Here is an 11,984-nt window from a genome sequence, read left to right as displayed (position 1 = left end):
CAGATAGACCCGTCTCCACATGCAGAGCGGGATCCCCTCTGCTTCAGCCAGAGCCGCTCCCATCCGACTCCCTCTGTGTTACATGTTAGAATTCCGGAAGAGGCCCTCTTCTTCAACAGCGTGTGAACATGTCTTCTACACGGTCAGGGCTTACGCTTAGGTACAAAACGTAGGCTGCGGAACAAGTGTTGGAGTGGGCACGCTGCAGTCAGCCCTCAGGGACGCTGGGGCTGATGGCGGGGACCCGTCGGCCTCAGAGCTCGGGGGAGGTGACTGCCACTCCGTGTGCTGGCCCCAAGGATCGGTGTTCCGGGGGACAGTGGGCGTATTTCATCACTGAGAAGTGTGAAATGTGCATACTCATACAGAACCGTTGAAGCTAGCGGCTAGATGATGGTGCAGAAGTAACATTTAGTATTACATGAGGTCCGTACTTCATGTGTGTTTGTGATTTTTGAGCATTTAAAAAATATTTGGGACCTGGCAAGTGTCATAGTGATTAAGGTGCTGGGAGCATTTAAAAAATATTTGGGACCTGGCAAGGTCCCAAATTCCCGTGTGGGAATCCAGCCCCTGACCTGGTCTGGTGGCTTGGAAGCCGTGTGTGTGCGTACCCACAATCCCGAGAGGAGAATGGAGAAGGAATTGCAGTGTGGCCTTCCCCCCGGGGGATGACTTCTCACTTTCCCTCTGTCTTTCTCCAGCAAGTGCACATGTCCTAGAGCAAAAACCTAAAAAAAATTTTTAGTAACTAGAATTGATATTCATACATCAATATTTGCATTATTAGAAAATTTAGATATTAAAAATAGTTGGGAGACTAAGTGTACCAATGACTTAGTTCAGAATGGCAGAGAAAGATGGCATTTAGTGTTTACTGGTCATCATGTACATCGAATGATTGTTACAAGATCAATTAAGCTTCTCTTTGGACGCGTTTTTATTCTCTCATTGTGAATATTTTAACATGCTGATTTCTTCTATCTCCATCTTCAGGGTGATGTTGGTGAGCCTGGAATCCCCGGAGGGCCCGGACCCAAAGGGTTTAGGGGACTAACGGTAAGTGAGCTGTAACCCCGAGGTAGCCATGTTTCTTTGGCAGACTCTTACCGTATCATCTTACCATAAGTGTGGATTACCGATCCAGCCCAAGGGCTGCAGATGCCCCGTGCAAGATGGGAATTTCAATGTGTCTCTTCAGGGCTCTCTATGTAAGGTGAGGGCTGAACTGAGTGGCACCTAAGGTCACTTCTAGCCCTAAAAGTCTATGGTCCCATGAATCAGAACCCTTTTAAAGACTCACAGACTGGTAACTGGCTCCTCCAAGAAGTGTCAGCCTTCTAGTTTTTCTGGGGAAAAAACAAATACATGCGTGGAAGTGAGGCTGGCACCTTTTCTCTGTGTCCCTGGGCATTCTCTGGAGACTCCCCCATCCTTAACGAGGTCACAGGGGACATCCATTTCAAGGAGGACTACTGAGGGCTTCTAAGCTAGCGAAGTGCAGAGTAGAATGTTATGCTTACTTAAAATCGAAATGCCGAGACAAGCAGTCTTGCATTTTAAAGTCTGAGTGCAATTGCCGGTGGTCACCATCGGTGTGAAAGGTGTGATTGCTTCTGGCTGGGTACGTTTCTCTAGTATTCGTACCTGTCACCTTGAGCTGTGGCAATGACAGCCCAGGCATGTCCACGGAGGCGTACGGGGATCATTTTTCTCGTTTGATCTTTTGCAGATGGGAAGATTCTTCCTACAGCTCTGCGTGCTCTAGTATACAAGGGTACTTTAAAAAGTCCATGGAAAAGTGGAGTTAAATTAAGAATTTATTTTGGTGCAAAAAAAATTTTTTTAATTTGCTAAAGGGCACATGCACTAGCTGGGCTGGGGGGATGGGGGGTGAGCCACACTGCAATCCCTTCTCTTCCATTCTCCTCTCAGGATCTAGGGCGCATGAGCTTGCACCCGGTGTGTTTTTCAAACCGCCGAGTGATGCGTGCTTTTCTCATAACATATTTCCCATGAGTTTTTGAAGGCCCCATGTATTTGCTCCTCCTGGCAACACCCACCCAGTGCTAGTGCAAAGCAGGTCCCTCAGTGAAAGGGCTCAGAGAGCCGGCGTCTGCCCATGACTGAGGTTGTGGCTTACAGAACGTGCGAGTCACTACTTGGCTTGAATGAATAGCTGCTCTCCTCTCCTTTTTTTTTTTAAAAAGAGATTTTTGCCTTAGGGTACATGTGCTGATGAGAGAGAGAGAGAGAGAGAGAGAGAGAGAGAAAATGAGAACAAAGTGAGAAACACCCCCCGAGGGGATGGCCACACCACAGTCCCTTCTCCTCCATTCTCCTCCCAGGATCTTAGGCATGCACGCACACACATCTGGCATGATTTTTAAGCACTAGGTCTGAGACTCAAACTGCAGTCAGCCATGTGGGAGTCCAGTGACATAACCGTTTTACCACCTGCTGGCCCCACAGTTGTTCTCTTATAGAAACACTAAAAATAAAACAAAAAAACCCTATAATGTCTCATTAAAACCGAGGTAGTCCTCATAGACGATGTTAAAACAAGTGTATGTTCCTGTCTGCAGCTCACCGTAGGCTTGAAAGGTGAGCAGGGCTCTCCGGGACTCCAAGGCCCTCCTGGACACAGGGTGAGTACGCCCACGGGACCAGGCAGTGTGTATCATTTCCTGGTGTGGCAGGGAAAGGACACAGTTTAAAGTCAGAAGCATAGACTGAGGGCCACACTCCTACAACTGCACACCCCTGGGCCAGTCACTGGGTCTGTCGGTTTACCTTCTGTTTTAACTTACTGCCAGATGGCACACGTGCTCCCTGGGAAGAGACAGAGAGAAGGGGGAAGAGCTCCACTCCGTGGGGCGTGGCCGTGCTGCACTCCTCTACCCCTCTTCCCGTGCTGTGGGGTCTGCAGATGCACACACACCCTAGTACCTCCCAGAGCACCCCCTTTACACCATAGCCATTAAGTCCCCCCTCTTACTACATCACAGTGGGAACCAGACTGCAGCACGTTAACTTGGGAGGACACTTTCAGGCCACGGCAGATGACTGGACACGTGGGCCGACTGTCATTTCGGACAAAGGCTCTTATGCGGCTGTCCCTGGTTGAGCTTCTGGGCTGGAGGGGTGGCTCCGTGGTGTGTCCACGTCCGAGCCTGTGATAGCATCTTCCTGAGGCAAGCATGTCGCATCCATCAGCCGTCCAATGGGGTCTAGGCATCCACATGTGTTAGCAGCCCTTGCCCGGAAGACCGATTCTGGGCGAAGGAAGTGAGGGGGAAAGAACAGCTCACATTTCCGATAAAGCGGGGAGGATTCCTCCCAGGAGCCTTCCTGAGTCCTCTCGCCCGGTTCTCTGCAGTCCTCCGCTCCATGGCCTCTTGGCCTTCCTGGCATTCCCGACTGCAGTGCACGCTCTCCTCCTGCGTGATGCTGTCTGGCCCTTCCACCACGCAGAGTCGTGTCTCACCTCTTGAACTCGAAGCTCCTTGACTTCTGATGTAGCTGTTCCTTTGATTTCTCAGCAAACCCCTCGTCTTACCAGTGGCCTTTGGGAAGTCTGCCGATGGCAGTTTTAAGCAGTCTTCTGAGTAGTGCAACTTTAGTGCAACCAAGTTTTAGAAGTATTTTTTTTTACCCTAGACAATTAATTCAGCTCAGTTTGTGTAGGCATTAGCTTATTTATCTAACCCTGAAACAAATACGTTTACCCCATGATGTGAGTGGGGGTGTGCACTGTAAACAATTCTTCAGCTACTTTTCTACCTGTTGTGCTTTTCAGAAAGAAGGATTTTGTTTTCTTGTTTTATCACGAAGGTCTCCGGTTCACGAACCAATTAACGCGCTCTGTTGTTTCCTAGGGCACTAAAGGCATGGCTGGGCAGCCTGTGTACTCGGTAGGTATCTCCTTGTTCATGAAAGAAACCCCAGCACAGCTACTTGGAGGCCACTGTAGTCTGACTTCTTCTCTCTTTAAAATTTTTTAGCAATGTGATCTGATCCGGTTCTTGAGGGGCCATATCGGTGAGTATCTGGGTATCACAGGACAAAAACATCAGGGGTTGGTCAGGGCGCTCGGGGTTGAATGTGGTGGGGAAGAGGGGATCGGTAGGCTGAGTTCACTGGTGGGAAGGCCAGGGTCCTCGGAAAGAGGTGTGTTGGCACCCCCTGTCAGGACGTCTCACATCTGAGGGGGAGGAAGAGGGCTCAGTGAGACGTCTCAGTTCATGAGGTGTGAGGTATACGAGCAGAGAGAACACGCACACGGGACAGTTAGAGACCAACTCAGCGTGTGAATTAGCTCACACCAAGGCAGCGTTCTGTGGAGAGGACTGAGAAGGCGTGGTATGAGAGGGATACAGGTGGGCTAGGGTTAGTTGGTTAGTTACTTCATTCATGAAGGTTGCTTGGATGAAGGTGATTAAATCTGGTTATGGGAAGAGCAGGGGAGAGGCAGGAACATGGTCTCAGAAAGGAATAAGGCAGCAGTCAACCACAGACAGAGTGTCTTGGTTATGAAGAAGGGGAAGCAAGGTAGAAAAGGCTTGGCAATCTTGTTTCTTAAAACTTATGCTAAGGAGCCAAAGCAAAAGAAAGAAAGAAAATATAGCTAAATATGGCTGTGGAAATATTGTTCATTAGAGCAAAATGGTTTATATATAGACTCTAACGCTTGTAGAAGAATGAGGCTATGGTACACCTTCTGATAAAACGTTAAGCATACATAGTTATTATGAAGACTCGATGAGAGGATAAAAAATTGACATTACAATAGAATCATCATTTTACATATATGCATGTAACAACGTACCGCGCTAGGAGGGCAGTGTCTCTCCTCCTCAGGTGTCCACTGTGGTTCTCACACAATCGTAATCGAGTGTAAAAGGAGGAAATCGGAAAGACTTGACTTAAGGAGACAGGGTGTAGTCGTAAGTAGGTGTCCAGAAAGCAGCAGCCACCACAGAACATTTAAAATAACAGGCTGGAGGGAGGCTTGGTGTCCCTGTGGGCGAGGAGGCGGGGGAGTGTGCAGGGAAATCAACTGGTTGGAAAAGACGGTGAGTTTGGTGGAACAGAGCAGAGGCAGAGATAGTGGGTTGGCCCAGATGAAATGATCTATAAGGACCTGAGGAAATGGAGCTCCAGGAAGACACAGGGCCAGGGAGAGAGACTCAGATGTCAACGCTGGAGGATCTTACAGCCACGTGTGGATGGATGAGGCCCCTCAGGACGTGAAACTTGCAGGTCAGAAGCAGACATTCCAGGGATGATCCAGGAAGATGTCATGGCGAAGAGTGTGACCAAGGCCCAGAACCACGGCCATGGAGGAGGGCGAGACCTGCCTCGTGTGGGCAGTTGGCAAGAGAGAGGGAGCCAATGGGGAGAGCAGGGAGGGGGCAGTAAAACATGGTCTGGAGAGGAGGAGAGGCTCTTCAGCACACGGGGGAGGCGAGGACTTGAGACTGGGACCACAGGGAGAAGAAGGGGAAGAGCCCTTGTGGGAAATGAGCGTGGTGTTCAGACTCCCTCAAGGTGTTGTCAGTGTTCTCAGCAAAATCAAATATGGCCCTCCTAAGGAAGACCACATGTGGACGGAAGGACGAGGAGGTGAGGACTAGTCCGTGAAGGGTTTGGGGTTTCTTTTTTTTTTTTTTTTTTTTTTGGAGAAGTTTTTGCTATAGGGCACGTGTGCTCACCAGAGAGACAAAGAGAGACAGAGAAACAGAAAGTCCTTCATTCTCATCTCAGGATCTTGGGCACTCACGCACACGCGCCCACGTGAGTTTAAGTCACCGGATCTGGAACTCAAACTGCAGTCGACTACATGGGAGTCCAGCGACATAGCCATTGCGCCAACTGCTGGTCCCAGGTTTGGGATTTAAAGGAAGATGTTTTCCAACATCGCATGAAAGGGACCAGCCAGCAAGTAGGGTTTTGGGCAAGAGCGGGCCGCTTCTGTAACCACGTGGGGTGCTGACTGGATAGCGTGGGGCTCCGGAGTGCGGGACAGAGGAAGATGGGCAACAGGCCTGCAACCAACTCAGCAGGCGTGGCTTCGGAGGGGGCATCGTCAAGGCCTCCCAAGGTCCCGCAGCAGCTTCCACCACGCAGGGATGAGGACCCGGTTTCTACGCTGGAGACTTGGACCCTCCCCGGAGCATAAACTCTCTCCCAGACGCCAGTGGGGATGTGGAGAGAAGGGGGACGGTCGAGGATAAAGCAGGGGGGCCCAAATGACTCACATTTTAGAGGGAGAGAGAGACATGAGAGGAGTTTAGGAAAACATAATCTTCAAAAATTAGGAAAGCAGCCCGTGAATAAAGGCCAAGTGGTTTCCCCCAAAGTCCCGGCCTTGCCGCGCCCGACTGGTGGGCGTGCCTGTTTTTAGGGCCTGTGCTCCTCCTCTGGCAGCTTGGCTTGAAGTTAGCACACAGAAGCTCCTGGTCAGAAAGGTCCATCGTAAGCCATGACATGAGTTAATAGGGTTGCCGTTGGGACAGCAGGGTGGGAGGCCTTGTGTTGCCAGTGTTATTAAAATCTTTTACTATATGGGGGTGACTCATCTGCTTCCTGGGAACTGAGTCACCTGGACATGCAGATTGTCAGCCCATGTTTCTTCAAGATGTATCAGCGCTCACCCTGATTTGTCCCCGGTTTTCAGAGTAAGTCACTTCGAGAAACCAGATGCTGTTTTGCTCAGGAGCAACCCTCGGAGTTTTTTCATTCTTCTCTCTGGATTTGGAGAGTACTCGAACAAGGGAGCTATTATTTTTTTTCTCAAAGACAAAGTTCATTTAGAAATCCTTCCATGGCTCTACAGAGAAATCGGGCTTCCCAGGGTGTTCATCGAGGGGGAAAGCAAGACCGTATTTTAGCCCTGTGCTGCTGGGTGACTCAAAGGCGATAAGGAGAGAGACAACACAAATTGAATTTCAGCAATCTTGCTATTCCATCAGAGCCTCATCTATCCTGCTTCTTGGAAAAGTAATCAGCTTCAACCAGAATTCTGCTCATGGCTGCTGGCCACGGCTCGCAGGGGCGCAGGGCCGCAAGGGGTAGGGAGGGAGCAGATCAGTAAAATTCTGTGGCTGTTCTCCTCACTCCTTCTACCTCGGCTTCCTGCAATGTAGAAATTAGCCTCATTTGCAATTAGAGTCAGATAGAATCTTACACTTTGTCGAAATTTGGTTTTTTAGATGATTTTTAGTCTGCCTTCTGAAAATGTAACCGATTCTTCTCTCTCTGTGTCTCCCCTTTACAGCTTGCTGGGAAGGTGAGTTTCTTACCCTGCAGTCTCTCGCCGAAGTAATTCCTGCATTCTGACAAGACCAACCTGGAAGAAACCCTGAGTCCCGCTGGGAAAGGACTTCTTCCCTCTGTGCACTGTCTTTTAGTTCAGACCATAACTGTCCCTGTCATGTTCCGGCCCCTTCCCACCGTTGCCCTGTCCAGCTCCCTCCCTTTGCAGCTCACAGAGCGGGCTCTCTGGAGGTGTGTGCTTGGGGCTCTCTGACGCGGTCTGCACTCTGTGGCTCTGTTTGCTGCTGACCCTGTTGACCCCAGCTTTTTGGACGTGTGAACGTCCTTTCCTCAGACCACGTTCACACCACGTATCCATGTCCCACCACACGAGGACCCTGTGGACGCTCTACCTTGGCCGTGGGGGGGATGGTCTTGCCAGGGTCTGCACCGCCCAGAGCCTCAGATCTTTCGGAGGGCATGGTCAGTGAAGCCAGGAGTTACGTCAGCTCCCGGCCTCTCAGAGGCTCCCTGAGCAAACCCTCTGTCAGTGAGCTGGTCCTGAAGTGTGGAGCCATTCACTTTATTCCTGCAAGAACACCTTGCATGTGTGCATGCTAATAGAGCTTCATAGGCGTGGGTTAAGCGTGTCAGGTACCCTGCTGCACGCTGGGTAAGAGGAGATGAAAACGAGCAATTGGCTCCTGGCCCGATTCGATCAATATCTATCATATACGTGTTTCCTAATATTGTCTCGCACCCTGTGGGTATCTCTAGTTATTATTTGCCAAGTTAACGTCATCACAAATTAAGAATAGAAATTGGATTGATGTTCCAGGAGAACTGTGACGGTAGGTCAGTCTTCAAGATGCTTTTGAAGCATTTTACCAAGAGTTTTTGTGTGTTTGTTTTTTAAGAGAGATTTTTGCTGTAGGGAGCATGTACTCACTGGAGAGTCAGAGAGACAGAAAGTGAGAAATCACCCCTGGGGGGTGGCCACGCTGCACCCCCTTCTCCTCCATTCTCCTCTTGGGTTTGGGGCACGCATGCACCTGTGCCCAGTATGCTTTTCAAGCTTCCAGGTCTGGGACTCAATCCGGGGTCAAACATGTGGGAGTCCCACGACGTAACCATTGCACCAATTGCTGCTCCCCGCCAATAGTTTTCAGTATAGGGCGAAGAAATAAGTAATATACAGAGCCTTGTTTTTCTCGTTCTATTGTCCGTTATCAACTTTTATATTTTAAAATTTCTTTGCAGTAAAATTCCTTGGTTCAAAGTGCATTTCTAAAGCGACACTTTCCTACCCTTACTAAGACCTGTGGTTGGGATCGATGCGCTTTGCGAGTTAGCTAGAGTGGGTATAGTGAAACAGCCTAAGCAGATGGAGACGCTTCTCTTCTTTTCTTAAGATCCTTTCTCTTCCTGTGTCCAGACTTTAACAAGGATGTTGAAAAGCTAGGTTTGAGGGCCTCCCAGTGGTGTGGTGGTTACAGCAGGTGTATTCCACACTCTGCTTGATTTGAGTCCCAGAGCCAGCAGACTGAGGGTCGTTCTGGGTCTGTGCATGCGTGCCTCAAATCCCAGCGGGAGGAAAACTGATGAGCGGGCGTTGCAGTGTGGCCATGCCCATGGCGGGGAGCTCTCACTTTCTCTCCTTCTCTCTCTGGGGAGCACATGTACTCTGTGGCAGTATTTTTAAAAAAGGAAGGTTAGTTTTGATACGTAGGGAAGATAACCTATAAACGTCCTGAACGGTCATCGTCAGACTGTGTGTACTGCCTGGGGGTTTCAGAGAGCCCCACTTTCGTAACCGCTCACTGCAAGCTTCTTTCACAAGCCGGCTTTCAGGAAGCCCCCGAGACCCCCGCTTTGGGAATACCTTCTTGGACTCTGAATCCTCATGCCGAGTAATGACCACCCTATACCGCGTCGCTAATGGTCTGTCTCCTTCAGATTCCTTGAGGGAGACCCATAGCTTGTTCCCCCGTGCCCATACCCACCGTGGACATCGCCCTGCCTCTGCACGGCAGGGAGGCATTCACCACAGAAGTGAATGAAAATCTTCTAACTGACCTTATTAATAAATCATTTCAAAGACCTTGGAGGGGAGGAGATTTTCAACATCTCCAACAAACTATAATTTCACTTTACTCACCGAAAACTTTGCATATAGTAAAATTCACTTTTGCATGTTACGTTCTTTCTTCTTTTATTTTTTTAATTGCCAGAGGGCACGTGTGCTCACCAGAAGAAGATGGAGAGACAGAGAGATGGGGAGAAAGCACCCCAGTAGGGAGTGGTCGCGCTGCAATTCCTTCTCCTCCACACTGTTGAGATTCTGGGATACACGCACGCACACCTGGCATGCTTTCAAAGTATTGTGAACAGGAACCAGACCACGGTCGGCCATGTGGAGTCCATCTTTCACTCCTAGGCGATGGCCCAGCCTATGGAAAGGATTTTGACCCCCTGAAATAACTTAATACTTTTTTTTTTTTGTAGACAAGTGTCCAGTGTATCCAACAGAGTTGGTATTCGCCCTAGACCAGTCCTCTGGTGTCACAAAGCAGCGATTTGATGAGACAAAGGACATCGTCACATCCATCGTCAATGACCTCAACGTCAGGGAGAACAACTGTCCTGTGGGAGCCAGGGTTGCCGTCATTTCCTACGATTCGGGCACCAGCTATCTTATCCGTTGGTCTGACTACCACAGCAAGAAACAACTCCTCCAGCTTCTTTCCCAAATAAAGTATCAAACCCCCACGGAGGCTCGAGACATTGGTAACGCAATGCGGTTTGTGGCCCGCCACATGTTCAAGCGCACGTACGCAGGAGCCAGCGTGAGGAGAGTTGCCGTGTTTTTCAGCAACGGAGAAGCAGCCAGTAAGTCGTCCGTCCTCACAGCCACCATGGAGTTTAGTGCCCTGGATATCGCTCCGGCAGTCTTTGCTTTCAATGAAAGAGGGTTCCTGGATGAAGCTTTTGGGGTAAGGATCTGACCACGTCTTCATTGTTCAGAGGGCGGTGTGGGTGGGAAAGGCCGAGAATGGTGGGGAGCCGGGGAAGATGTGTGGCTTATGACCCTCTGCAGTTTTCACACCTGTGTCTCCGTGTCCGCTGGCTCTGACACCGAATCCCACGTCGGTAATAATAGCAGCCACGTTGGCTCAGCTTCTGTCGGGTGCCAGCCACTTTCCTTAGAGCTTCACGCCCCTCCTCAGACATCCTCACAACCCTCTGCATGAGTGCAGGTGTCTCCATGGTAAAGATGGAGACACCGAGGCCCAGGGAGTTCTAGTGACTCATGCAGTCCTGAACAGCTGCTAAGTGGCTAACGGAGCTCGAACTCAGATCTGTCTAACATGGAGTCTTGACTATGGCGCTCTGCCCCCCCTCGCCGGCCTGGTCTTTCTCAGCTTCGCATCTGCTTACTCTCTCGTCGGACAGCTAGACTCCACTTGCGAGGGATGGAGTCCGGAGGATCTGTGAACTCTTAAAGCTGTTCAAAACATTAGATGTGTATGAATATTTTCCCCAAAAGAATTTCGGTCATCCTTAGATCCACAGATCCTCAAGGGATTGTCACTCCCCTTCCTCTTCTGTCTCCCTGTAGAAACTTGAAATCCTATCTGTCCGCTTCTTTGTAACTTCTAAATATATTCAAATTATCCATGGAATACATGCTTCTGGGGTGTGTGAAGGCAACAGGTCATTCAAGAGATTATAAAGGTTCACTCATAAACACACAGATTTTTTTACTAAAAAAGGAAAAAGAATCTCTCTGTAACACGAAGAGAATCAAGCTGTTCCTCACATGTCTTTTTCTGAAATAGGAGCTGCAGAGTCACAGCAGATCCTGACAGAAAGCATGGCAGGAGGCTGACGTCCTGTGGTTTTTCATCTTTCTTTCGGGACATTTCTGCGTCCCTCATTTTGCTCCCTAAGGGAAACAAGTGCCATTTCAACTTTAACAGTTGCATCCAATTTCTGTAAAGAAATCTTAAAAGGGCATCAGATTCAACCCTTATTGTCAGAAAGGATCGAGTCCACGCCCCTTGGAGTCTGCCATGAACAGCCTCTAGCCCTCTTGTTAACAAATCATTTTTCATTTTCAGCGTCTTTACAGAATAACCAGCCCAGGAAGTTGCCTACTTCTCCCTACCTTGCTCTTACCAGATAATAACCCTAACGGGTAGTTCTGGACGTGCATCCTCCTTTAACCACCCCTCATGCTCCCCTGCCTCTACGCTGTTCTCCCCGCGGGACGTTCCCTCTCCCCCTCCTCTTCCTCCTCTTCACCCTCCTCAAGTCCTCCCTGCCTGGCTCTGAAGAAACAGCGGCGTCCTCTGTGTGTGGTGTCTGTGTCCCCGTGCTGGCCAGCACTGTCCTTCATCTACCCTGCTTTCCACACTTCTGCCAATGTGACGGGTAATGGCAGTGCCCTGACTGCTTTGCTTCATAGTTCTGTGTGAGGGTAGACATTTCCACCTGTTCGTTGGTCACTTTCATTTTTGTGAAACTGCCCCTCATATCCTTTGCGTCACTTATTATTTTGTCCTTTAAAAAAAAAAAAAAGTACTTCAAAATATTTTACCTTACCTTTTTTTCCTCTCTGGACCTTGTCTCAAATGGAATTTAAACTCTAGAGCAGCCCACTGATTTCTAGAAATTTCTAAAAATTAAAAAAAAAATCGTCAGGTTGTATCTCTGTGTGAGTTTCC

General features: G+C 49.3%; 1 protein-coding gene across 1 annotated transcript in view; it reads left to right on the top strand.

The window, feature by feature from the left end:
* Positions 1–11,984, top strand: part of COL6A5 (collagen type VI alpha 5 chain) — an 84,683-nt gene that overhangs the window by 41,765 nt on the left and 30,934 nt on the right. Inside the window, 6 exon segments of the mRNA XM_006158515.2 lie at positions 997–1,059; positions 2,586–2,648; positions 3,879–3,914; positions 4,005–4,041; positions 7,280–7,291; positions 9,763–10,250. Coding sequence (XP_006158577.1) covers positions 997–1,059; positions 2,586–2,648; positions 3,879–3,914; positions 4,005–4,041; positions 7,280–7,291; positions 9,763–10,250 — 699 coding nt within the window.

The sequence above is a fragment of the Tupaia chinensis genome, unplaced genomic scaffold (assembly GCF_000334495.1).
Source record: "Tupaia chinensis unplaced genomic scaffold, TupChi_1.0 Scaffold000601_1, whole genome shotgun sequence".
Lineage (NCBI taxonomy): Eukaryota > Metazoa > Chordata > Mammalia > Scandentia > Tupaiidae > Tupaia > Tupaia belangeri.
This window is presented reverse-complemented; position numbering and strand designations above follow the sequence as displayed.